The following is a 25,000-nucleotide window of genomic DNA, read 5'->3' as shown; positions in this document are numbered from 1 at the left end:
TCAAGCTAGTGTGACCTCAGCATAATGGGACTCCAAGCTCAACAGTGCCGTACTCCTGTAGCTTCTGGCTGCGTCCCAAATATTCACCCGTTTACTACCTACCTACTTCACACACAGAGTGCGGAGTTACATTGTCCTTCCTTCACACTTTAGCACATGGGCTTCCAGTTGCATTGTTCTGTTTCTATGTTTCATCCCTACATGGGGTGCAAGTTGTGTTATTCTGATCACCACATAAGTTTTATTGTTGAGTTCACTACATGGGGTTGGAGTTGTGTTGTTCTGTTCCTACATTTCATCACTACATAGGCTGCAAGTTTTATTGTTCTCTCTGTTCACCACATAGGGGTGTGAGTTGCATTGTTCTGTTTACTACATCTAGTACTTCACTATGTAATGTATATGTGTATGCTGTGAGCTACATGGTTCTACTCCCTGCATAGTGGACAACTGTAGCCTATATAGTGAGAGAGTGAACATTTTGGAACAACTCTGCCTCTCTTTTTCGTCAGATTTGGGAGCCATTCCAGAGCACCACTCCCTTGCTGCTGTCTCTGCCTCCGCTGCTGTTGCTGCGCTGGGCTGCACTTTCTATATACAGTCAGTCAAGCAGCTAGCGCTTAGCTCAGACCAAACGACCGACCCACCCGTCCAACCAAAGCCAGGGGCCTCTGGGACCGGTCCCACCCCAGCAGAGCGTAAACAGACCCAGCCAGCGGAGCTCAGCCACCCCTCAGCCAACGCCCTGTGCCAGTAAAGCTGCTACATCAACACTGCTTCTTATCCTGCACTTCATGCTGGTGGTCAAAATGGCAATCTGCTGCCCTCTGCAGGCTGACTGTAGTGTTGCAGCTGGTGAGAAGTAAACCTACCGGTACTGTTCTTCTGTGACTGTACACAATACTGAACACACAATACTAATGCCTAAATAATCAATGCAAAGTGAGGAAAGGACAAACAGCATTTCAGCCAGATGTTCCTCACATGCAGGATGACATTTTTGTAACCATCAAAACTGTGTGGAGGAAAGGAAAAGGACATCGATTTCATCTTGAGCTATAAAATAATGTGTATTTTTTTTCTGTACCTCATCGGCGAGGTCTCTGTTAAATGACGGCGTCTGCTCCAGCGGAGACCAGAGCTTGATGTCGTAGTCGATACCAGAGGAGGCCAGGACTGGAAAAGCAGAGGCGGAGCGGAGAGTCAGACAAATCAAAGTCCAGAACAACTCGCAAAATTACAAAATCAATACACAGAGATGGGTTAGAGTAGTGGTTCCCAAACTGGGGGTCGCAGGGGTACTGCAGGCAGGGGGGGTCACAGAAAGAAGGGACTTTTCATGAAAACATGGGAAAGCATGTCTAATACTCACAATTACGTGAATTTGTTTGAAACAGGACTCACTTAAATGGCTAATTAATGTATTTTCTTTTCTTGTGAATATCAAATTAAAATGTAGCAATAATAGCAATAGTGTTTGTCGTTTGGAATATGGGGTAAGGGGTTCACGAATATGCACATAGGGCCAAAAAGGAGTCCTACAGAAAAAGTCTGGGAACCACTGGGTTATAGGATGTACACAAATCATTGCATAACTGAATACCAGTATGTGTATGTACAGTATGTATGTTTGTTTTTGGGGTCATGTAGTATAGTGAATCTTTTTGGCAGTGACAAGGTTCAGTGAGTGACCATATTTGTGTGTGCAAAGGTGTGCACAGATAGGGACAAGGGAGTTAAAAGAACCTGCCCCTTTACCTTACTGGACAAAAGGTGTCCTTTTGAAAGTCTGTTTTATATGTTTTTTTGTCAACATACTGTGGAGGTGTGTGTCCACTGTGTGTGTGTGTATGTGTATCTTTCTGTACCAGCTGACATCATGGTCTGTGTGTGTGTGTGTGTGTGTGTGTGTGTGTGTGTGTGTGTGTGTGTGTGTTTCAGTGTGTGTGTGTGTGTGTGTGTGTGTGTGTGTGTGTGTGTGTGTGTGTGTGTGTGTTACTAACTAGGGTCATAAGGCGACAGTTGTGTGTAGGCTCGATTGTGTGTGGTTGTGTGTGTGTGTGTGTGTGTGTGTGTGTGTGTGTGTGTGTGTGTGTGTGTGTGTGTGTGTGTGTGTGTGTGTGTGTGTGTGTGTGTGATACTAACTAGGGTCATAAGGGTGTGGCTGTAGGCAGTTGACCACGTGGTTGTGTGTGTGTGTGTGTGTGTGTGTGTGTGTGTGTGTGTGTGTGTGTGTGTGTGTGTGTGTGTGTGTGTGTGTGTGTGTGTGTGTGTGTGTGTGTGTGTGATACTAACTAGGGTCATAAGGGTGTGGCTGTAGGCAGTTGACCACATGGTTGTCGGCCTCCAGTAGCATGAGGTGCTCCCCCGTGTGCCGGTCCCAGATGAAGATGTGGCCACAGTCAGAGCCACTCATGACAAAGTTATTGCCCCAGAAACACGACTCTTTAATCTGAAACAGACAGACGCACGCACACACACACCAATTAAAATGCATGAAAACTAGGATGTGACGAGCAGAACCAAGACTGAACCAAGACAGAACCAATTTCTACAGGAAACTGGAATGGCTCTAGAGAGCCCCAAAATGAACAGAAACTGAACATTACCAGCTAATGTTTTACGTTACATCATAAACAACACATCTCTTCACAATTCATGAATTAAATGGCTGATAATACTGCATACTCAGAATGAAGTCTTATTTAATATGTGCATATCTACTGATTAGCAACAAAAACCATCAATCAATAGAATCTTGAGAATCTAAAGTTCTGTATGAATCTCATGACAGTTTTTGGTTGGTATGGATCTCAAAGACCGTTTCCATTACCATGGTTCTACCACTGTGATTACAAATGATAACCGTTAATTGTGGTGGTCTAGTAAAAAATAAAGATGTCAGTGGGAGTGTATGAATCTCTTTTACTGTTAGCGTACTGAATAAATCTCCATGATGATTCCTTTAAGCCTGGCTCAAACTACACGACTAGCGATTGTGTGTCCGATTTTGGCGTCGGGGTGCACCGCACACTAGAAGAGAATCGCAACTGTCAATGTCAATCTTGTCGCTGCTCGCAGTCACCGAGACAATGTCCGACGTTCTAATTCCAGTCGCAAATATCAAACTCTGTTTTATTTCTACGATTTGCGATTGGCGACTCTTTGAGCTGCCAAAGTTCTATCTTGGAACGTCGCTCACGATGAGGAAATCTTTCCCGACAATCGCTTGCGATGGTCCTGGGGGGTAACGTTCCAGCAATTATCGTAAGGGGGGTTTTCAGCCGAGAATCGACGCGATAGTCGTGTAGTTTGAGCCAGGCTTTACTCTCAGAAAATTCTCAATCAATAGAATCTTGTGAATAATAATATAGTTCTGTATCGGATCTGGACATGTTTAGTTGATGTGGAACTCGAAGACTGTTCCGTTACCATGGTTCTGGAGTGCGATTATAGTATATAATTATCATTAACTGTGGTGAAATATATACAGTATGTGTGTGTAAGGCTCATGTTGACTGTTGGTGTTCTGGGTTGCGTTTCTCAACAGCGTCGCTAGCAAATTTCTTAGCTGCAAAGCCATTTTCCATTGGCATCCTACTGAGTTGCTAACTGGTTAGCAACGATGCTTTTGAGATACATGGATCTAGTTCCGTTACCATGGTTCTGGATTGCAATTAGAGGTAATTAATGATCCTCAACAATGGTGAAACATTTAAAGTACGTGTATAATGTGTCTGTGTAGTGTGTCATCTTGTCTGGCCCCTCTCTGCAACTGCACTTGTTGTTCTGTATATCTCCTGTGCACTTTGTATTTGCTTGTGTCTGTGATGTTGGCTTGATTATGTCCTCTTTTGAAAGTCGCTTTGGTTATAAAGCGTCTGCCAAATGCAATGTAATGTAATGTAACGTTCTGTGACGTTCTCTGTAACTGTGCCGTTACCATGGTTCTGGAGTTGCGGTGGCCCTTGTAGACCATCTTGACGGTGGGCCTCCGGATGTTCTGCGTCTCGCTCTCTTCCATCTCGCGCCGCTCCTTCCTCCGGCGGAACAGCTCCTGGATGCGCGCCGCTGCAGAACGCCTGGAAGGAACGCACCATCACAAACAGCGAGAACACGTGACATTGTAGACAAAAAACAAGGTGCAAGTTTGTATCAACATAATATCTTGATTCTGTTCATAATAAGTGTTTTTAATCGTTTTGTTGACAGGACAATGACAGACGTCAGGTGGTACAACCACAACTAATGCCCATACAAGCAATGAAAATGCTTCTTAGATAATCGAATAAAACAAAAAACATTTAATCCATCACTGATTCTTGAGAAAGTGGCTAAAACAGGTTGTAATCTTGAAAGAAAAAAACGAAGAGAATTACAAAATAATATGGTATATCCTCGTAGACAAAGGTCTTGGCTTTTCAGAAATGCACAAGGCCAATCTCCCAATTTTGATTTTTTTTCAGAAATCAGGTTTTTCTCCGATCATACCTTGTTTTTTGTCAACACCGTCAGACACAATTAAAAGCAATAAAAAGTGTATTGATTTGCTTGCATATGTATCTGGAGTTTTGAAGTGATTGTGTGTGTTTTTTGGTTCACACATACACCTTTAAATGTTGAAAATTCACTTTCATTCTATTTTAATACTGTTTCATGTGTTCTAATTTAAAAATATGTGCTGTAAGACAATGCTTACTTAATGCCTAAATAGACCAAACAATTTTTTGTAATTTCACAAATATTCGTGTAGGCTTAAATTTGCTATTACTTTGAAAATTCAACAACTCCAAAGGAAAATTTTGTAAGCACATTCATTTAAAATGTCCAAAACTCCTTCTTACGGTGGTGACTTAAGAACTAACGGTGGTGACAATAATCTGAGGGTGGTGAAAGTGACCTAATTATTACCTACATTTAGCAAAATAAATAGCCCTCCCAAGTCAATGACATCTAGCATAAACACTTTATTTTTGTGTGTGCACAGTACGTTTGTGCGTGTGTTTTTTCTTCAATTGTAAGATACTTTAGGAAGTAGGCCTAGAATATTGAAAATGTGTCATAAACAGGTTTTAAGTTATTCAAATCCAAAATATAGAGGTGTATTATCATAGATGAAGGTCTTGGCTGTGCAGTGAATGTATTGGCCAAGCTCCCCATGTTTTACATTTTTCATAAAATGGGCTCCTTCTTGGTTTTGTCAACCGTGTCAGACAGAATTAGAAGTAAAAAAATATGTTTACTGTATTTAAGTGAATTACTTTTACAATTCAACATAATTGTAGATACTTATTGGCAGCATATTCTTAAAACTTGTCAAAAACATGTAAAACACATGCTTTTTTGTGAACTACATCCGATGTCACCACCGTCAGGTTTTGTGACAAAAAACCCTCCAAATGCACCTCAGTGGAGGCTAGAGTATAAGTTTGGGTCACAATTATTACTAACATGTCTGGTAATGTTTCATTAACCAGCACAATTTAGTAAAATATGGAACAAGATGATGAGCGGAACAAAATCTGACGGTGGTGACATCTGACGGTGTGAGACAAAAAAACACTCTTATACATATTATGCATTTTTTGCTCACATTAGCCATTTCATTTTCGCTCTGTTTCTTAGGGGATTCGTGCCGCTTCTGAAAAAGTATATATAATTAACATTAATGTAACATAATACTATTAAAACCCCCGACGGTGTTGACAGTTTATGGTTGGGACAGTACCAGTGTCCAAACAAATTAACAAATTGAGCAGAAAATAGTAAACTTATAGGAGCTTCAGTGATGGTGAAGTATTCAGTAGAGCCAAAGGTTTGAAAAGGGGTCCTAAGTAATGACAATGACATTGTGCATACCTGATTTTATTGTCTTTTTAAAAAAATCTGACGGTGGTGACTAATATGCTGGACACACTTTGAGCAATCAGAAAATAGTAGTAAATATTGCTTTACAACCACTATGTGCATATCTGCAGAACCACTTCAATATGGACTTTCACATCATGGTGATATTATTCAATAATATCAGTGATTTTTACATTTTAAGTCAATTGAAATGATGATGTCTGTCCTTGGGACAGCTGTTTTTACAGGGTGTGGGCAGGTTTATAGCCATGAAAAGTAATAAAATTACACGTAAATATTTCAAACGACTGTACATTTGTGTAACAGACCCCTGGGTCTTTACCTGGATTCATTTTGTTCATGAAAATGTAGTTTATTTTCAACAGAATTGGCAGTTTATTGCTGAGACATGTTTTAGCCGCTTTCTCAAGAATCAGTGCCATACAATAGTGAGCTGTGGTTGCACCACCCCTGACCCATCTGCTGCTATAAAAACACCATTAACCCTCATGCCAAGCAAGAAACTGACTGTTTGAAGTTTATGTCCAAATAAAAAGTAAAGGGAATAAAGGGTGTGTAAGTGTGATGACCGAGAGATGAAAAAGGACAGAAAGACAGAATAGGGAAGAAAGTGCTGAGGACAAAAGAGATGAAGGGTGTATGAAGTATGCATCATAATTATTTGCATGTGCGATATTGGTGTGTCAATAACAATAGTACTCAATAATAGCAATAATACAAACCATGCCGTATTACAAGCCTCTTCAAAATATGAAAACATATACACACACACACGCACGCACGCACGCACACACACCTTGGTCATTCCTGCCCACACTAAAGCACCCAAGCTCAAACTTCCCTGTTAATACCCGTTTATTTCACCTGTTAATGGCATATAAAGACACACATGAGCAAAACACGCATGTCTTCTTCTTTGTTTGTGTGCACATGCTTCCCATACGACTAGGTTAAACCAATATACTGCTAACACACACACTAGCTTAGTGTTGATCATGCTGCAAATACACAACACGCAATACACAACACGATCGCTTTAAGTTGACAGTCGTACACCAGTCACAACTTAACTTACAGTATTATTGTGAGTTCACACAGGCGGATTCTGTTAGATAACATGTGGCGTTAACGTTAACGCTACTTTTTAGTGGCAATCACACAAGCGTTGCAGCACGCGTTACCTGATCATCCTATCTCCTACAGGAGTTCCTCTCAAATTAAACCTAACAGGGAGAACAGGGGTTCACTTGAAAGCTCTCGCTCTCTCTCTCCGCTCATCAAACACACACATACACACACATCATGGCTGTGTCCACAGCACAGGAAGACATGTGTTAAGAAAAAAAACTTCAGACATGAACATAGACAAGGTGTAAAACCCAATTATCCCATTGACATAGTTACCCAATGTAGTACTAGCAACTTTTTCCCTTGCACTTGAAGTTGTAAATTCCCTAAATTAAACTTACTTTATTCACCGAGTCAGTTGAGTGAAAACAGGGTATATACACCAATCTTGAAGTCTTGAAAATCAGGGTTTGGTTCATCTCTAGCCTAGGCTTTTCAGTCAGTCTTTCACTACCCCAATCACTTTCATGGAGTGAAAGCCCTTTGGAAGCGGCCGTTGCAGGCAGTGTGGCAATAAGCCAATGAGTCTAAAAAATAGTTTGAGCCAACGTAATAAAAAGGGCCCACGTGTGCGAGTAGACTACATGTTTCAACCCTTATGTAGGATCCGGTATCCGGTTCTGGATCCGGCAAGATCTTAAGCAGTGGATCCGGTATCCGGCAGGATCCTAAAAATCAGGATTTAATACCCTTTTTCACTACACTTAGATTTTTTTTACAACCATCACGACACTCCGATGCGAGTATTAACAAGACAACTTTTATCATTTCTACCTCCTTAACATTACATTACACTTTCGTTTTTTGCAAAATGATCCCCGAAAGGGAGCAGTGCGGCGGGACGGTAGACTACCATGCTCAGGGTACCTCAGTCATGGAGGAGGATGGGGGAGAGCACTGGTTAATCTCTCCCCCCACCAACCTGGCAGGTTGGCAACCTGACGCCCGAATGATAACTTCATAGATTCCACAGTGCTGTTCAACAGTCTGCTTACTATGGCATAGACCTACGGCACGGCTCTGCTATGAACTAGGTCAGGTGGGGCTACTGTTGCGCGAATCACTGGTGTATGAACAAACAGTGATAAATGGTGAATAAACAAAGATTTTTTTTAATCAAAATGGTACAAGTAAAAAAATACCTCGTTTTTCAATAAATAATACCTTTTGAGCAAATTTACAACATTTAAGGCCATTGAATTTTGGCTTTTTAATTGATCACTTTTTAATACTTTTTAAAACCCAGCATACAACCTGGAAAATGGCTACTGACAAAGCTAACACATCAAAACAGACATGCCCTACTACTGTACCCTTCCTGCCTGTACATTAAATTGAGTTTATTCTTGCATACACTAGATTAAATGTCAAGGACAATTGAAATAAGCTCAAGTGAGCTGATTGTGTTATCTTTTTGATATGTTTATAAGGTACATAAGCAACAATTTATTGTCCTGTGTCGATAAACAATATCAAATCTGTGCTCGAGAGAGAAGAGAGAAGACAAATATTATAGAAAGTAGAAAGTGTTATAGAGAGTAGAGAACTAACTTTGAGCAAAGTCAAATGAAAAAAATAGCTGATTTTAATTGCTTTTTAAAACATGCTGATCAAACGCTGACCTTTGACCCTGGGCTCCTCTGTATCGTGCCGAGGGGATGAGGATGGGGTCGTCGTCACTGTCGTCCGAGTCCGGATTGTTCCCCCTGGACGGCTGGCCGGTGGTGCCTTGTGCCTGTGCCTGTGCCTGCCCCTCCCCCTCTCCTGTGGGCTCCGATCTCCTACACGACTCGTCTCCACCACCCTCGTCCGCCCCGGCACCTTGGGAGGTGGAGGAGGAGGAGGCGGGAAGGGAGGTGGAGGAGGAAGAGGAGGCTGGGGCGTCTGCGTCTGCGCTGCTCTGAGAGGTGGCCGCCGCTTTCTTCTCAGCGCCGCTCTCCGAACCAGCAGAAGGCGCCGGTGGAGACAGTCGCTCTCGCAGCGCCTGATCAGAAGACGAGGGCCCTAGAGGAGGGAGAGGATGCATTGAGCAAGAGGCTTTGGCTTAGTTATTATTACCTCCGCCAAGGAGGTTATGTTTTCAGTCCCGTTGGTTTGTCTGTTTGTCTGTTTGTCAGCAGGATAATTCAAAAAGTTATAAACGGATTTGGATGAAGTTCGGAGTTGTTGGAAATGACAAAAGGAACAAGTGTTTTAATTTTGGTGGTGATACGGATCACGATCTGGATCCAGGATTTTTTTTTTTTAAAGATTCTTCACCATTGCAGGATAGGGCTAATTTTGACATTCCAGTTTCCAACTCCACAAAAAGGAGTAACATAGTCAAATGTTCTATCAAACAGCTTCCTTGACGGAGGTCTGCACTCTCTGCAGTGCGTTTCTAGTTTTTTAGTGTTGTTAGTATGTTTTTGTCTATTTTAGCATGTGGAAATATTTTTTTTCTTCCCGTTTTAAAATACCAAAATAGGGAGGGTGCAATGAGCCAAAACGTCTGAAAACGAAGTTCACAAGCCTTCCCAGACCTAGTGAGTGGGGCTCGCAAAGCTGTGAGGAAGTACACCAGTGAGGTGAGAATCAGGCTATTCATGTTCAGGAGTGCATATCTGCCTTGAGGATTCGGGAAGTTGCCGACGTGACTGTTGGTAGACTTGACCATATACTGAGAACGGTTTTGAAGGAATCTGTTAGTGGCAAGGACGGACACATGCTAGATGCAGCCATGCCTTCTCAAAAAAACAATCCAATGTGTGCTCGGGAAGCTGTGCAGAACTACACCTCTGGCAAGAGTCAGGCCAATTGTACTGGGGGCAGGGTTTCAAAATGTGGCATTTGTGTTCAAGATGAACCTCTCTGCTTGCCTTGCATGAAGTAAAACGTAACAAGAACAAAAACAGAACGTCAGTCAGCTTCAAAACAGTTCTGATCAAGTCCATGTAATATCCCTTTTTCATAATTGACTTAGTCACTTAAGTAAGCTTGGCTAGCTATTGTATTGAGGAATGTATAATGTCAATATTAGTTAAGTGTTTATTACCTTTGCTTGTTTGTGTTGATTGACTCTCCATGAGTTCTTCTGACTTATGGCCAACACTACTGCTGCCCCCCTTTGAGCTGGAGGAAGGATTACTCCTGGTAAAAAAAAAAACAGCACAGATCAGACTCATGGCATTTATCATTGCTTTTCCAGGAATTTTGAAGAAAGAAATGAATTAAACCATCAGATATCATGTTGATTGACAACTGCTTGCATGTTCACACACACACACACACACACACACACACGAACACACATACCTGTATACACACACATGCACTCATACACACACGTGTGCGGGCACACACACATACGCACGCGCGAACGCAAGCACGTACACACACCCACACAATCCCCCCCCGTAACTCACCACTCGTCTGTGAAGTTGAGCTTGATGGTGCTGGTGGTGGTGCCCTCAGTGCTGTAGTGCAGACTGAGGACCGGCTCTGCTGTACCGGACCGACTAGTCCCAGGTGCACTGCTACTTCCAGAACCAGAACCAATCGTTGAGCCCAACCCTAAGCCTAACCCGGACCCGGACCCAGACCCCAACCCCGACCCGGATGCAGAGCTGGAGCTGAGGCTGGGGCCAGAGGTACTGGGACCCGCTGTCGGTACCGGTACTGGTACTGACAACTTGGGTTCAGTGGAAGGACCAGGCGTGGCTGCCATCCTTTCTTCGCTACTCGCTCCTCTTGCCGTGCTCGAGCTTACAGTCCCTGAAGCTTCCATGCTACCTGTAACGGGGAGAGGGGGAGAGAGAGAGAGAGAGAGAGAGAGAGAGAGAGAGAGAGGGGGAAGGAAGAGAAGAAAGAAGAGAGATAAATAAGAAAAGAAGGGTAAGCAAACAGACTGAATGGAAGTGAATGGAAGAAGACAGCGAGTAACATCACAGGGCCAGTGTATCGATTTGAGAGAAAACATCCCATTTGAATCCACTGGGCAGCCATCCCATTTAGTACTTCTGCCTTACTGTTAAAGCGAATAAACAGCTTCTCCCCAATAGATTAAGATGGAATGTCCCCCCCCCAAATCAATACGTCTTTGCGCTCTGTGACGTCATTACTGTCTGCCTTCACTGGAGAGGAGGAAGACAGGCTCGCAGAGAGAGAAACAGATGAGAGAAGGACGTGGAGAGTGGAGTGGGTCTTTCATTATACATGTTGACGGTGGACTATGTGATTTCCAACCTGCTCCAAAACTCCATTGTTATTAAGAGGTGATCTCACTACAGTGGCATGTGTTTTAGGAAATGTAAAAATAATAATAATAATAATAATGGAACAATATTGAAGTTTTATTGGGGAAAAAAGGAAACAAACAAACAAAACAATTGATATACCCATTATGTCCATTACGCTCAATCAGAACATCCCGATTTTTCTGTATAGCCCTTATAGTATAGTCTCATTGCCCTCAAGAATGAACAACCAACTCATATCAATTCACGTACGGAGAATTCTAAACGTTTGACAAAGTAACCTCCTTCTGCAGATGAAACAGTTCAATAAACTTACAGTGTTTGCCATACAATGGATATCAAATTTTTGAGAAAACAAATGTTTTCATGAATGTGTGGCGGTTGCAGGCGGCTCCCCAGTTTCACTGTCCAGTTCACTCTAAACCAGGGGCGTAGGCAGAAATAATAAAACAGGTGGGCCCAGAAAAAATCGTATGGGCCCAACCCGAAAGCATGTAGGTAGATATTATGAAACCGCGCTCAAAAATGATACTTTGAAATTGAAATCATAGAAATCACAGAAGATGAACCAGACTTTTGACAAAATGATTAATAATCGCTCAGTGCTATGCCATTAATTATAGTTCAATGAGGCAAAAGTTGACTGTCCAGTGTGAATGGGGAGGGCCTGGATGTCAAGTGGGCGGGCCCCGGCCCACCCAGGCCCACCCTTGGCTACGCCTATGCTCTAAACCAGCTCAGTGAGGGTTAAGTCTCCCATATATCTGTCTCTCTCCAATCCTCTCACTACCATATTTCTCTGTCGCATTCCCTCTCTTTGCCATCCAAACCTGCCACCTGTGCCCATCATGTCTGGCCGCTGTGCCAGTTCAAAGCCTTTGAGCTTCCCTGCACTACTGGGAGTTTACAGTAGGGGGCTCCCTTGCAAAGCCTCAGAGCAGAGCCTGTGCCTGACAAAGAAGGGACGCAGCCCTATCTCCACCCAAGCAAGCAACTGAATGAGCCTGGCTACCACGCAACATTTTTATCACATACGTACCAGGGCTTGACATTAACTTTCTCGCTTGCCGGCCACTGTGGCTAGTGGTTTTCCTGAGTCACTAGCCATCCAGCTATTCTACTAGCCAATTTTTTTTTTAATCATCATGCTGTATCTAACCTCAGAAGATGAGGTGCTCAAAGCAAGAAGATGAGTGAATGGGTTTCTAAATTGAAATAAAGCAAACAAATAGAAACTGAGTAACTGATCTTTTTCTTGAACTTGAATACGAACAATTGATACACAAGGGGCAAAGTGCATAATATACACTATTCTGATATGTCATACCATAGAATCAGCTACCTGTCAAATTGGCTAGTGACACTGAAATTGTTACCAGCCACAGCCAAGTTTTACCAGTATTTGGCCGGTTGACAGGTGCCAGTGTCAAGCCCTGATACTTGCATACTGCACTACTAGGTTTAGTGGAAGCATCTATACAGGGCAACTAACAGGCAGAACACTTGTGACAGACATACACATAGATACATGTTACAAGACTAGGTGTTAAAACAGCATGACATACAGTAAACAACGTTTATCAGGCAGAGCCTCGGTTGTTTCCAGAACCCTCCAGAAACCTGAGAGCTGCGATTTCCAAAACAACCCCTTGGTTGGCTCAAGTGGTGTGCTTTGGAGTGACACACGCAAAAGGACAGAGCATACAGACAGACAGACAGACAGACAGACAGACAGACAGACAGAGAGAGAGACAGATATACACACACGCGAGCGAGTGAGCGAGCAAACACACACACCAACAGATTTTTCACACAGAAAGAGTTTGCAGGCTTGTGTGGCTTTCTTGACAAGGAAAGAAAGGGAATATATGTAAAGTAGAATGCAGACTATGATAACTAATGCAATGGCAAATTGACGCTGTGCAACAAGGCCACCAAGTATGGCAAGGCAGACAGACAGACAGACAAGGGATCAGTGATTATGGCATTACTTCTATTCTCTCAAGATTTTGTATTGGCACATTCTGAGGAACTCAGTCAGCCGAGATCTGACAACAAAAACTCTACAAGATTGTTTAGATTCAATAAATGATTTCTGAAGTTTGAAATTCCAAACTCTGGGTGGCCTCTGTTAGTGATGCAGTCAATTTTCAAGATGATTTAAAACAAATTTTTTTTAAAAATTTAAGTACGTGATTTCTCGTAAGCGTTTGTCTAACTGATTTGACAGACTTGACTGTCTCGGTGTGAGATAAAGACGGCTACACAGACAGCTGGTGCTTTTCGGCAGATAGTCAGGGACAAGATGCAGCAAGAAGCGGGATTTCAAATGTCTGCAATACAGCAGTGTTTCACCATGGAGAGACGTGTGTCCCGCATGAATACATCTGCTGGGGACTTTTTTGCAGTGTTTTTATTTTCTGGCCATGTTTAACACATTATCGAATTGACACTCTTCTACAAGTTGAGTATTGGATCCCTGGAGCAATGTGAGGTTCGGTCCCTTGCTCAGGGACACTTCAAGCCATGGATGACGTGGAATTTGAACATCAATTCCAGCATCAACTACCATTAGATCATGGCTGTCCTTTTTACCTTTACTTGACAGGACAGTGAAAGAAAGGAATATGTGTCATGGGTGAGATTTGGAAAGGGGCAAAAGCCAGATTCGAAGCTGGTTTTCCATATTAGGGGTGTTTTAGTCAGACAGGTTAAGAATTTGATAAGTAAATTTGAGTCCAAAAAACGTAATTGCCTGTCAAGATTGCCTGTCGGATTTAATATAAAGTACAGATCAACCTGGGATAAGAAAGAAAAGGAGGCTGAGGAGGATAGGAGAGGAGAATAAACGAGAAGGATTTTTTTTTTGTGTTTTTTTTTAAAGAAAGACAGTGCTCAAAGTTGGTAGGAAAGTTGGCTTTGGGTGCAAAAGAAAAGAAATCAAAGAACAAAAAAAGAAACGAAAAGAAAAGAAAAGGAAATAAGAGAAAAACAAACAAAAAAAGAAAAAAAGACGAGAGTTGACGCACCCTGCTGCTCATCCAGTGTCATGGATCCGAGCTGTTTGTTTACCACAGACGAGGGGGAATCTGGAACACAAACAAGACTCACTAAACAAAACAAAAACAAAAAACAAAACAATACAAACAACAAACAAACAAAAACTGTAAACAACAGCAAACAACACAAGCAGAGGGAGTGCATCACCCAACGGCCTCAAACCACACAACTCATACCAGCTCAGACAAACCAATCAAAATGCAGGTCAAAAGGTTAAGCAGGGTCAACGCCGACGTAGACATGTATGCCGCCGTGCATTCCCAAAGGAGGACACCTTAGAAGTTGGCGGTAACCGATGCCACCGCCATTCTATATTTAATTCACCCCTGCTGAGTCACTCACGCCCGGCGTTAAGCATTGGTATGCACATGGCTGTACATGTATGAGAACTTGCACTACTGTACACAGCCCCTAACCCTTTCAAAAACAGCCTACCACAAACCACATACCGTATGGTGGACAGAGTCAAAGAGGGGCAGTAAATAATCTCTTGTAAACATAAGTGAGGAGTATAGAAGGAACACACAGAGACAACACTAGATTGTTTCCAATGTGCAGACTCCCGTCCTCGGCCTGTGCCTGTGGCCTCGTGTTTTGCTGACGCCCCACTTCCGTGGAGAAAACAATAAATTTTCCACGCGGTCAGCCTCGCCACAACAACTTTTTGGGAGACTATTCTTCATTCACCATCCCGATTGCAAGTGACAAAATTGCGCTTTTGCGAGATATTGAAATACATTTCTGTTGTCAGTGACGTCATCACGAGGCCACAAGCAGTCCAGTGAGCAAGGGAGGATGGGAACCCACTGTAAGCTCAGCAAAGCCATGTGGCAAAGTAGACAAGGGGAAAAGACAAGAACAACCCACAGACCAAATAAGCTGCCCGTCTGTGATTTATGACTTTAACGCAACATTTCGGACCTAGCAAACGTCTTCCTACATGTACTCCCTACACTTCCTTTCCAAGTAACGCCAGCCGTCTCAAGTCACCAAAAGCTTTACGCGTGTGGCATTATGGGTTCTATAAATCCTAGACAGGCAGGCCATGCTCTCCTAGTGACACAACACCTTTCGCCGCTGCTTCTAGTCAGGCCAAGAGCAATGTAAATATCGTTTCTGATCTCCTGAAAATACGGGAACTCCACCCGCTTTGTCAGGAACCAATCAACCAATAACAAACCAAGGGAGGTGGGTCAACAATGCTGTTTGGGAAAAGTTCATTGTTATGCTCTTGGTCAGGCCAAGTCTCGAGGAGATTTGAAAGTCGATGACAATCAGGCTAATAAATCCTGCTGTCACTAACTTACTGACAAGACAGGCACTCTAAAGACACCAATGAAACATGACCCCACATTATTTAGCACTAACAAAAAATAAATCTGATCAGGGCAGATATTTTCACCTCATCTTGCGGTTGACAGACAGGACTGTATATAATGTTGTAATTTAATTCCAGGTCGCCCTGCGGCACCGCTGCGCTGTGGTGTGCCACCCTGCTCCAGAATAACAGGACACATCCATCAACTTTCCCCCGCAGTCAAACTTAGCCTGACCTGCATCGGAGTCTGGCAAAGAAGACGGGGATACTGGGACGTTTTAAATACCGCTGCCATGCTACCAGAACAGAACGGGACAGGACAGGACAGGGTAGGTACAGGGGGCTACTCGAGACTTGCCAACGAGATTTCCTCATCGCTCCCAGACGGACCGCACCGGTCTGCCTCAGATATATCGCCAGTGTCCCCAGAGACGGTGTCACTGCACAGATACAGATACAGGCCAGTTCAGTCCAGTCAGTGCTAACATTTGACAGAGGTCACAGGTGGGTGGTAAAGCATATCGAAACGAGACAACGACCCCCTGAGCACATCTGGGCTGAGAATTCTCGTGTGCACGGACACACATACGCAGGCACGCACGCGCACACACACACACACACACACACACACACAAATAGAAACAATGGGAAAAACAGTGCCAATGCCCTAACAGTCAATGTCTATTAGCTGAGCTGAACACAAACATGCCAAACAGGACACACTCACTATACATATCATGTTACCTGCATGTATGAGGTGGTCTATACCAGACACACACATACGCACACGCGCACACACACACAAGCAGATACCATACTTCTATGTCTTTTTGTACCAGAGTGTATGAAGGAAGCAGATTTGAACTTAAATACTGTGATAACCGTGTGCTGTTCATGACAGCCAACTACAGTAACCTATCCGAAATAAAGGCGAAAAAGCCCATAAAAAATACATTTAAAAAAAAAGAAATCACTCTGGCTGTTTTCAGGCCAACCAGAACCGTGCCCATTCGTGCACCAGCTACATTTAGATCTAAACTGCTTACCTGCTAACCACCCACTTTCATAGCAGGCTCTAAACCTTTCCGCATGTGACTGTATGCTACCTGGGTGAACTTGCTGATTTCCACAGTGTCGTTACGGTTCACAGAGAAAAAACAAGCATTTTCCGGTTCGCATCGTGACGCAAATTTCCGGTTCCCAAACGCTCAGATTTGCAGCGTGAACACACAACTGGTTTCAAATGAGGTGTGGGAACAGGCACCAGCGTGGTTCTCAGTTAGCCTGAAGAACGCACATACTGTGGTTCAGCCAGCAGTCTGTGTAATATCAACTCTTCCTATTTGAAGGAATTATTTCAGTATCATCTCACTGTGTATGCTTTATCAGTACGTGTGTTTAATCTGTGTTTGAAGGTGAAAGAGTGGGTATAAGCAGTGCTCAAAAGAGAAAAGCCTCAAACCAGCCAGGTGTGACAGGACTTCACCACGCAGCAAACAGTCAAACAAGTGATGGGGGATGAGGCAGGGGAGGGGGCCACACATTGTAATGTCGGGTATTAGGCATTAGGATGGAGAAGGAGGACAGTTAGGGGTACATACTACAGCGCAAAAGGGCTCTCCGAGTTGTTCCCACAAAAGAATGAAGAGGAATTTCCAGCACAGCATAGGGACTCGATCAATAGTCCTGTAAATGTAAATAGAACTAGGGCACTCCACACAGAGCCTTGCAAGCTGTACATCCTGATCAAAGAATCAAGAGAAAGGAACGCATACTACTGTTGCTGAATGGCTCCATAGAATTCCTCGGAATCCATAGAATGCATTCAGAGTTCCATAGAATCATTCAGCATTCTTCTGTGGGGACTTGGCTGTGGGCTGCGCGTTGCCATGGAGAGCGCGTTCTAGAATGCACAGGCTTTTGCAGGACAGGTGCAGGGATGGGAAGGGGCAAGTGAGGGAGTGGGAGAGGGGGAGAGGTGATGAGAGTGCTGGGGGGGTAGGGAGGGAGACGGAGCAGGGGCGAGAGAGAGAGAGAGAGAGAGAGAGAGAGAGAGAGAGAGAGAGAGAGAGAGAGAGAGAGAGAGAGAGAGAGAGAGAGGGTCGGGGGATGGATGGTAACCTGTAGGAGGGGGGGCGGTGGTGGCAGTGGCCCCTGGGGCAGGGCGATCGTCCAGGGGGGGCTCAGGGCCACCTGCACGGGGGCTCTGTCCGGGGGGGTCGGCCAAAGACAGAAGCCTCTGCAAGCGCCTGCATATTAAACTCACAGGCAGCCGGCGAGGACCGTACTCTGGGGCGGGGGTGGAGAAGAGACAAGGGGTGAAGATGGAGAGAAGCAGAGAGGGGAGGGCACGGGGAGGAAAGGAGAGGAGAGGAGAGGAGATGAGAGGAGAGGAGAGGAGAGGAGATGAGAGGAGAGGAGGGAGGAGAAAAGGGGCAGAGAGAAAATAGTAGCACAGTGGAGGAGAAGAAAGGAGAGACAAAGGGGTAAAGTGGAAAGGAAGACAGAGCGGAGAGCAGAGATGGAATGATCAGAGACAGAGAGAGAAGGGGGAGGAAAGGGAAAAGGAACAAAAGAATAACAAAAAGGGAAAGAAATCACATTCAGAAGAAAAGAAGTGTGACCAGATTTACTCTTTGTGTCTAGGATATGATCTATCTGTGCACTGTGCTCACTGCTCAACGATGAGAATAGAAACCAAAAAGAAAAGCTGAAAACGAGCCCCCATCTCTCACCTCGCTCTCTCTCTTGACCAACAAGATTCATCTCAAAAGTAAAAAGGTTCCATTGCACTTCACACACCAAGACCACAAACACAGAGATTTTATTCAAGTACATGCACAACCATCCATTTCAAAAAGGTACAGTTATCTAAAATCCACACTGGGTTTTAGGATGTTTTTAGGCAAATTTTGAAACAGAAACACAAATTTTGAAACAGAAACACAAAAGAGAAAACCTTTGTGAAGGGGACAGAGTGAAAATGATCAGAGAAAGGCAGCCAAAATGCCACACAGACAACATTCATATTTTCCACAGACAGACAGACAGACAGACAGACAGACAGACAGACAGACAGACAGACAGACAGACAGACAGACAGGTGAACAGTGGACATGCCGACACACACACACACACAGAGACAAACACAGCTCTGCCATGTAGACTGGTTCAGTGACCGAAACACAAATTAATAATGTATCGATATATCTCAATATATTCTGATGATTGAATCTAATCGCATCGTAACGTGGGGCAAGTATCGAAAATAATCGAATTGCTGGCCCCTGCCCAATAACTTAATAGAAGTGAAAAAGTAATTGGGGAAAAAAAACAATGCATCGTGGGGCATTCTTAAGTATTGAAAATAATCGAATCATATCGTATCGCATCGAGTAATAAGATATCGATATTGAATCGTATTGTCATGGAGGCTGTGATTTACACCCCTATATAACGGTATACTAATGTTATTGTATGACAACCATACATTATATGGTTCTGATGAGATTTTCTTAAGCGTGCAAAATGGCATCATGTATCAATGTTAAAAAAAACTGGCAAAAGGGGGTCACTGCATTTCAATTTCATGGTCCACTAACAATTGACATGGTGGTCAATGTGCTTTTCCAGCACAACATAAACACTGACCATCCACTACATGAGCTGAGCAGAGGGACATAGCAGTGGCACACAGACAGGGGCACTAAAGCAAAGGGGCCTCGTGGAGACTCCAATCCACCCAAGCCAGCTTCGAACCCTGGTCTCCGGGGATGCCAAATAAATACAGTGCCCTCCATAATTATTGGCACCTCTGGTTGAGATGTGTTTTTTAGCTTCCAATTATTTTATTTTTTTTCTAAATAATATGGAACCTTAATGGAAAAAAAGAGAAAAATCCAACCTTCAATACAAGTGCATTTATTCAGTGGGGAAAAAATCCCACATAAAGAAATAATTATCACAAGCGCACGCGCACGCGCACGCGCACACGCACACGCACACGCACACGCACACACACACACACACACACACACACACACACACACACACACACACACACACACACACACACACACACAGCTCTGCCATGTAGACTGGTTCAGTGACCGAAACACAAATTAATTCTATATTATGGGTCAATTACATTTTTTGAGCTCAGACGTCAGATGGCACAACAATAGCTAATGCCCATAAATGAATGACTAATCGGCAATGACGGGACAAGCACTGCATATGCGTCTTAGATAATCCACTGAACACAAAAACGGTCATCTAATCCATACAATAGTGGCATTACGTAGCTGTCGTTGCACATGACGTATGATACTCCAAAAACGCCCTTGATCCATATACAGTACTGTAGTCATAAGTGGGGAATTTGTTTGAATAGCCCTTGTAAACTTACGGTAGTTTACTTTTTTCACTCAGTATAACGGTAGGGGTGTAAATAATATCGAAATGTATCGATATATCGCGATACAATCTGATGATTTAATCGAATCGCATCGCATCGCGGGGCATTCTCAAGTATCAAAAATAATCAAATTGCTGGCCCCTGCCCAATAACTTAATGGAAGTGAAAAAGTAATTGGGGGAAAAAAACAATGCATCGTGGGGCATTCTTAAGTATCGAAAATAATCGAATCGTATCGCATCGCATCGAATAATAAGATATCGATATTGAATCGTATCGTCATGGAGGCTGTGATTTACACCCCTATATAACGGTATACTAATGTTATTGTATGACAACCATACATTATATGGTTCTGATGAGATTTTCTTAAGCGTGCAAAATGGCATCATGTATCAATGTTAAAAAAATCTGGCAAAAGGGGGTCACTGCATTTCAATTTCATGGTCCACTAACAATTGACATGGTGGTCAATGTGCTTTTCCAGCACAACATAAACACTGACCATCCACTACATGAGCTGAGCAGAGGGACATAGCAGTGGCACACAGACAGGGGCACTAAAGCAAAGGGGCCTCTTGGAGACTCCAATCCACCCAAGCCAGCTTCGAACCCTGGTCTCCGGGGATGCCAAATAAATATGCACCACAGCGTCAAAGAGCCAGGATCGTTGGTATGGCCAGAGAACACTTGGTATGGCAGTCAACGCAAATCAGCGACCCAAATGATGGTGTCTCTCCCACCATAGGTAGCCTACCTTTGTAAATACTGACAGGTCTCCCTCCATCTCACTCTCTCATCCCGCTCTCACTCTACCCAGCGTTTGTTCCTCACCATCCTCCTCTCTCCATCCCAAGGCTAATGCACCCTAATCTACCATCACCTACCTAACTACTGTATCTGTGCTACTCTTACTTCTGACTTAGTTACTGGAGTTGCAGTGTTTCCAAGGAATGCACGTCTGGATCTGCTATTAGATGATTTATCTCTTGAATTCACCTGGTTTACTCCTGAACCAGCTTCTTAGCATAGGCCCCTGGAGAGTAGTGTGCGAGTGTATGGTATGGTGTTCATGTTTACCTGAGAGGGCAGCCTCTGATAGGGCAGCGGCGCTCGGAGACGCGCCCACAGCAGCGGCCACCGCGGCAGCGCGCGACGACGAGGGCGTGGCCTCGGCCTCCGCCCCCATCCGAGTCAGGCGCTCCATCTCCGGCGACGACAGCAACGAGGCGAAGGACGCGGCGCTGTCGATGGACGCGGAGGCGGGCATGGGGGCCGTCACCATGGAGGAAGTGGAGGAGGAAGGGGAGGGGCCCGGGGAGGACGAGGAGGCCGCCGCCGCCGCCGCTGCAGAGGAGGGTTCTGAGGGGGGTTTCCCAGGGGCGGGTGAAGGGGTGGCTCCTGGGGTTGCAGTGCTGGGGGCGGGAGGTGATGAGGAGGTGGAGGTGGAGGTGGAGGGGGCAGGTGTGTCAGACGTGGCAGCAGATGTGGAAGGAGAGGGATCCTCCTTGGCGGCAGCAGCAGCAGCTACAGCCACTGCTGGGGCCTGAGGTGTGGGGGGTGGGAGAGGGGCATCGGGAGCCAAGTCTGTGCCCTCTGGCCGAGCAGCGGTACCTGGGAGGAAAACGAGACATGAGATGTCAAGACATACCAGTCAGGGCTCTAAATTAACACCAGCCAACCGGCCAAATGCTAGTGAAATTACAGTTTGGCTAGTAGAAAAGACCAACTTACTAGCCACTTTGACCCATTAGTGAGTGTGTGTTTGGCTAATAAGATTAGCATCTACGAGGCATTTTGGCTGGTGATGAAAACAGTTAATTTAGAGCCCTGGATACCACTCAGGGGGAGTGGTGGGGCAGTGCGCAGCGCCTCCCACATTATGGGCTTGCATTCCACTGAGGTTTGAGTCCCGTCTGAGTCATTTCCCAACTGAAGCCCATCTCTCTCTCCTGCACACTTCCTGTCTCCTGTCTTTCTTCCAAGGGCTATGTTATTGGGCCCAGTTGTGATGACACAAATCTGTGCAACGCACGTGCAAACTGCGAAATTACAATGTAGTCTGGTTAGGAATTTCTAACCAGAATACATTGTGATTGCTTTGTGTGCATGTGCGCTGTGCAGACCTGCGCAGCATGTAGCATCACAAACGGAGCCGGTTTACAGACATAGGTAATGCTTTGCAAATGCAGAGTCATGGGGCGCGGAGGAAACAAGGCAGGAGCATGCATCTGTAGTAACAAAAATAATACCGGCAACAAGCAACTCAATTGGTAAGCACTGCAGATTTTTAATAACGGTACAGGAGACATTGTTGTTAAGATAGAGACAGTATTCTCACCAACACAGCTCTGACTTGTCACAAAACAACTCCCTCTATACACAGGTTTTCCCCTCCCACAGGGAAATGGAGTGAGAACCTTTGCTGTTGTTCCTTGTTGTGGGTCATAAAACTAAGATTTGTCACAGTGACACCTAACATCTGTTGTTTCCATGAGGATTGTGGGACTGTTTTTGTTTACCTTGCTGGCCAATTTATTTATGATCACCCTTTGACCTTTTTGGCAATCAGTGAGTCTGCAAACTTTTCCACCAAAGATTCTCTGCATTTAAACCGTCTCTGTTTTCCACGTTCCACCATCCTTAAGATACAGACATTGAATTTTACTATACATCTCTCCCGTGCGTGTGTGCGTGGGCGTGTGTGTCTGTGTGTGTCTGTGTGTGTCTGTGTGTGTCTGTGTGTGTCTGTGTGTGTCTGTGTGTGTCTGTGTGTGTCTGTGTGTGTCTGTGTGTGTCTGTGTGTGTCTGTCTGTGTCTGTCTGTGTCTGTGCGTGGGCGTGTGTGTGTGTGTGTGTACCTCGTGGCCGTGCCTGAGGCCGCCCTCTACTGCTCTGGGCCTCGCTGGCCTCTTCAAACCAGCGTGACAGCATGTCCGACATCCGCTGCATCAGGGACACGTTGGGACTCTGCTCACCTGGGGAAGGAGGAGCACATGTAGCACAGGTTAGTTAGCACAGCAGCATCATCACGTCCAACAGCACAACTCCCTTATATCATTAAGGCACGGCGTTATTAATGTGCTGCTACCAGAATGGCAATGACCAAGTTGTAGTGCATTACTAAAGGCCCTGTGTTATGTCATAGTAGTGTAGTACTATGGTAGTTAACTTTTCAATGACTATTACAGCGTGCCACTGGAGGTACGAGGTGCGTCAAGGGGATAAAATACCATTGAATTGGTGGGTGTAGAGAGAGCTATGGGTGTGATTCCAACCTGCAACCCCTTCGTCTTAAGACGACCTCCCTAAACCATATTAGACCATGGCTGCGCCGGCAACATCTTGTTTTGTGGAAAAAATGGTTCGCACACTCCATTAGGTTTTTCCTTCTTTAACTCGTTTTTTTTATTTTTTTTATTCATTCACTGGTAAGCATGATGACGTTTCAACCTCTCGGTCTTCCTCAGATTCGCCAGCCACATTTCCTCCAGCGACAAATCGTCAGGAAAAAAAACCTCTTGTAACAGCTGATACAAAATATTAAAACCATGTTAACATCCTATGTATTTTATTTCTTTTTATTTATTTCCGTGGCTATTCACAGTACATTGTAGAATTTCTGCAGAGGGTATCAAAACTGAGAACAGATTGAATTATATGCTTAACAAAAAAATATCAATTCTAGCAGTTTTCCAACAATGATGTCAGCTGTCTACACACCTGACATCAACATGGCAAAACTGGTAGTCCTACACATTTCAACAATCTTTTTTCGGTTTTCAAGTAAAACACCCAGTCAGTCAAGCCAATCTTAAAGGGACACTCTGTGAGATTTTTAGTTGTTCATTTCCAGAATTCATGCTGCCCACTCACTAATGTTAGCTTTTTCATGAATACTTACCACCACCATCAAATTCATTATGACTCGAAAAATTGCACTTTTCATACATGAAAAGGGGGATCTTCTCCATGGTCCGCCATTTTCAATTCCCTAAAACAGCTATTTTCAGCTGCAAAAATGAGTGTAATCGGACCATACTAGAAAATATTTGTTTATTACTTAGTAAACTTTCATGTAAAGATCAAATTTGGCAATAGGGGGCCTAGTTTCAATGAGCAGCATAGTTGCAGTACCTATTTTAACAATTTCCTGCACAGTGTCCCTTTAACTGAACACACAGGTCATGTAATAACTCACAAGTTTGAGATGTTTTGAGAATGCATTTAATGAGAAGGTGTGTCTTAACTTCTGGCCTATACTGTAGATGTGAGAGCCAAGGAGACTGCCTCCCACCAGCTGAGGGAACACCCCTCTTGACTCTTGAGTTCTTTTTCTTTTCTTTCTTTTTTTTTGAAAGCCCAACTGGGAAACTCCAACTTCCATTGTCATTGTGACACAGCACTCCACAGGACACAAGTGTTTACTGCACACTGCACACAACAAAATTGCATGTATACCTCACCCGTGCAAGGGGGCAGCCCCCAATGGCGCCCCAAGGGAGCAGTGTGGCGGGACGGTACCATGCTCACGGTACCTCAGTCATGGAGGAGGATGGGTGAGAGCACTGATTAATTACTCCCCCCACCAACTTGGCGGGTCAAGAGTCGAACCGGCAACCTTTGGGATATAAGTCGGACGCCCTAACCGCTTACCCATGACTGCCCATACTCTAGTGTTGATGTGCCGAATTTTTGAGATATTCAGACTCTGTGCCCAAGACAAATTTCTATACTGAAGAGACAGTAAAGGCTCGTCCTATCCTATCCTGTAGGGCCTACGACTCTGGGTTTCTTGTATGCAAGCATGTGTGGGTGTATGTAGGATTGAAACAAAGCCAGACATGGCACAAAAGAGAACAGAGAAAAGTAATTGGTGCTTGTTGAAAACATTCACAGCCGTCATAAATGTACATACTGACTGCACTATGCCAGCTTAAAATGAAGTCTGCAGAGATGGCTGAATGCACTCAGA

The 25,000-nt window shown here is 44.3% G+C and overlaps 1 protein-coding gene across 5 annotated transcripts in view; it reads right to left on the bottom strand.

Moving 5' to 3' along the window:
• The window catches only part of dcaf6 (ddb1 and cul4 associated factor 6), a 69,891-nt gene that overhangs the window by 5,016 nt on the left and 39,875 nt on the right, over positions 1 to 25,000 (bottom strand). The window contains exons 9-19 of one of the 5 annotated variants that reach the window (XM_063213982.1): positions 22,887 to 23,003; positions 21,107 to 21,640; positions 17,731 to 17,898; positions 14,261 to 14,320; positions 10,401 to 10,767; positions 10,031 to 10,125; positions 8,619 to 9,000; positions 7,050 to 7,091; positions 3,944 to 4,082; positions 2,296 to 2,452; positions 1,088 to 1,176 (exon numbers count right to left, since the gene is read on the bottom strand). In XM_063213982.1, the coding sequence (XP_063070052.1) occupies positions 1,088 to 1,176; positions 2,296 to 2,452; positions 3,944 to 4,082; positions 7,050 to 7,091; positions 8,619 to 9,000; positions 10,031 to 10,125; positions 10,401 to 10,767; positions 14,261 to 14,320; positions 17,731 to 17,898; positions 21,107 to 21,640; positions 22,887 to 23,003 (2,150 nt within the window). The remainder of the gene's footprint in view (positions 1 to 1,087; positions 1,177 to 2,295; positions 2,453 to 3,943; positions 4,083 to 7,049; positions 7,092 to 8,618; positions 9,001 to 10,030; positions 10,126 to 10,400; positions 10,768 to 14,260; positions 14,321 to 17,730; positions 17,899 to 21,106; positions 21,641 to 22,886; positions 23,004 to 25,000) is intronic. The other 4 variants (XM_063213983.1, XM_063213984.1, XM_063213985.1 and 1 more) reach the window with 4 other exon arrangements.

The sequence above is a fragment of the Engraulis encrasicolus genome, chromosome 13, assembly GCF_034702125.1.
Source record: "Engraulis encrasicolus isolate BLACKSEA-1 chromosome 13, IST_EnEncr_1.0, whole genome shotgun sequence".
NCBI lineage: Eukaryota > Metazoa > Chordata > Actinopteri > Clupeiformes > Engraulidae > Engraulis > Engraulis encrasicolus.
Note: the sequence above shows the minus strand (reverse complement) of the source record. Positions and strands in the feature narration are given on the sequence as shown.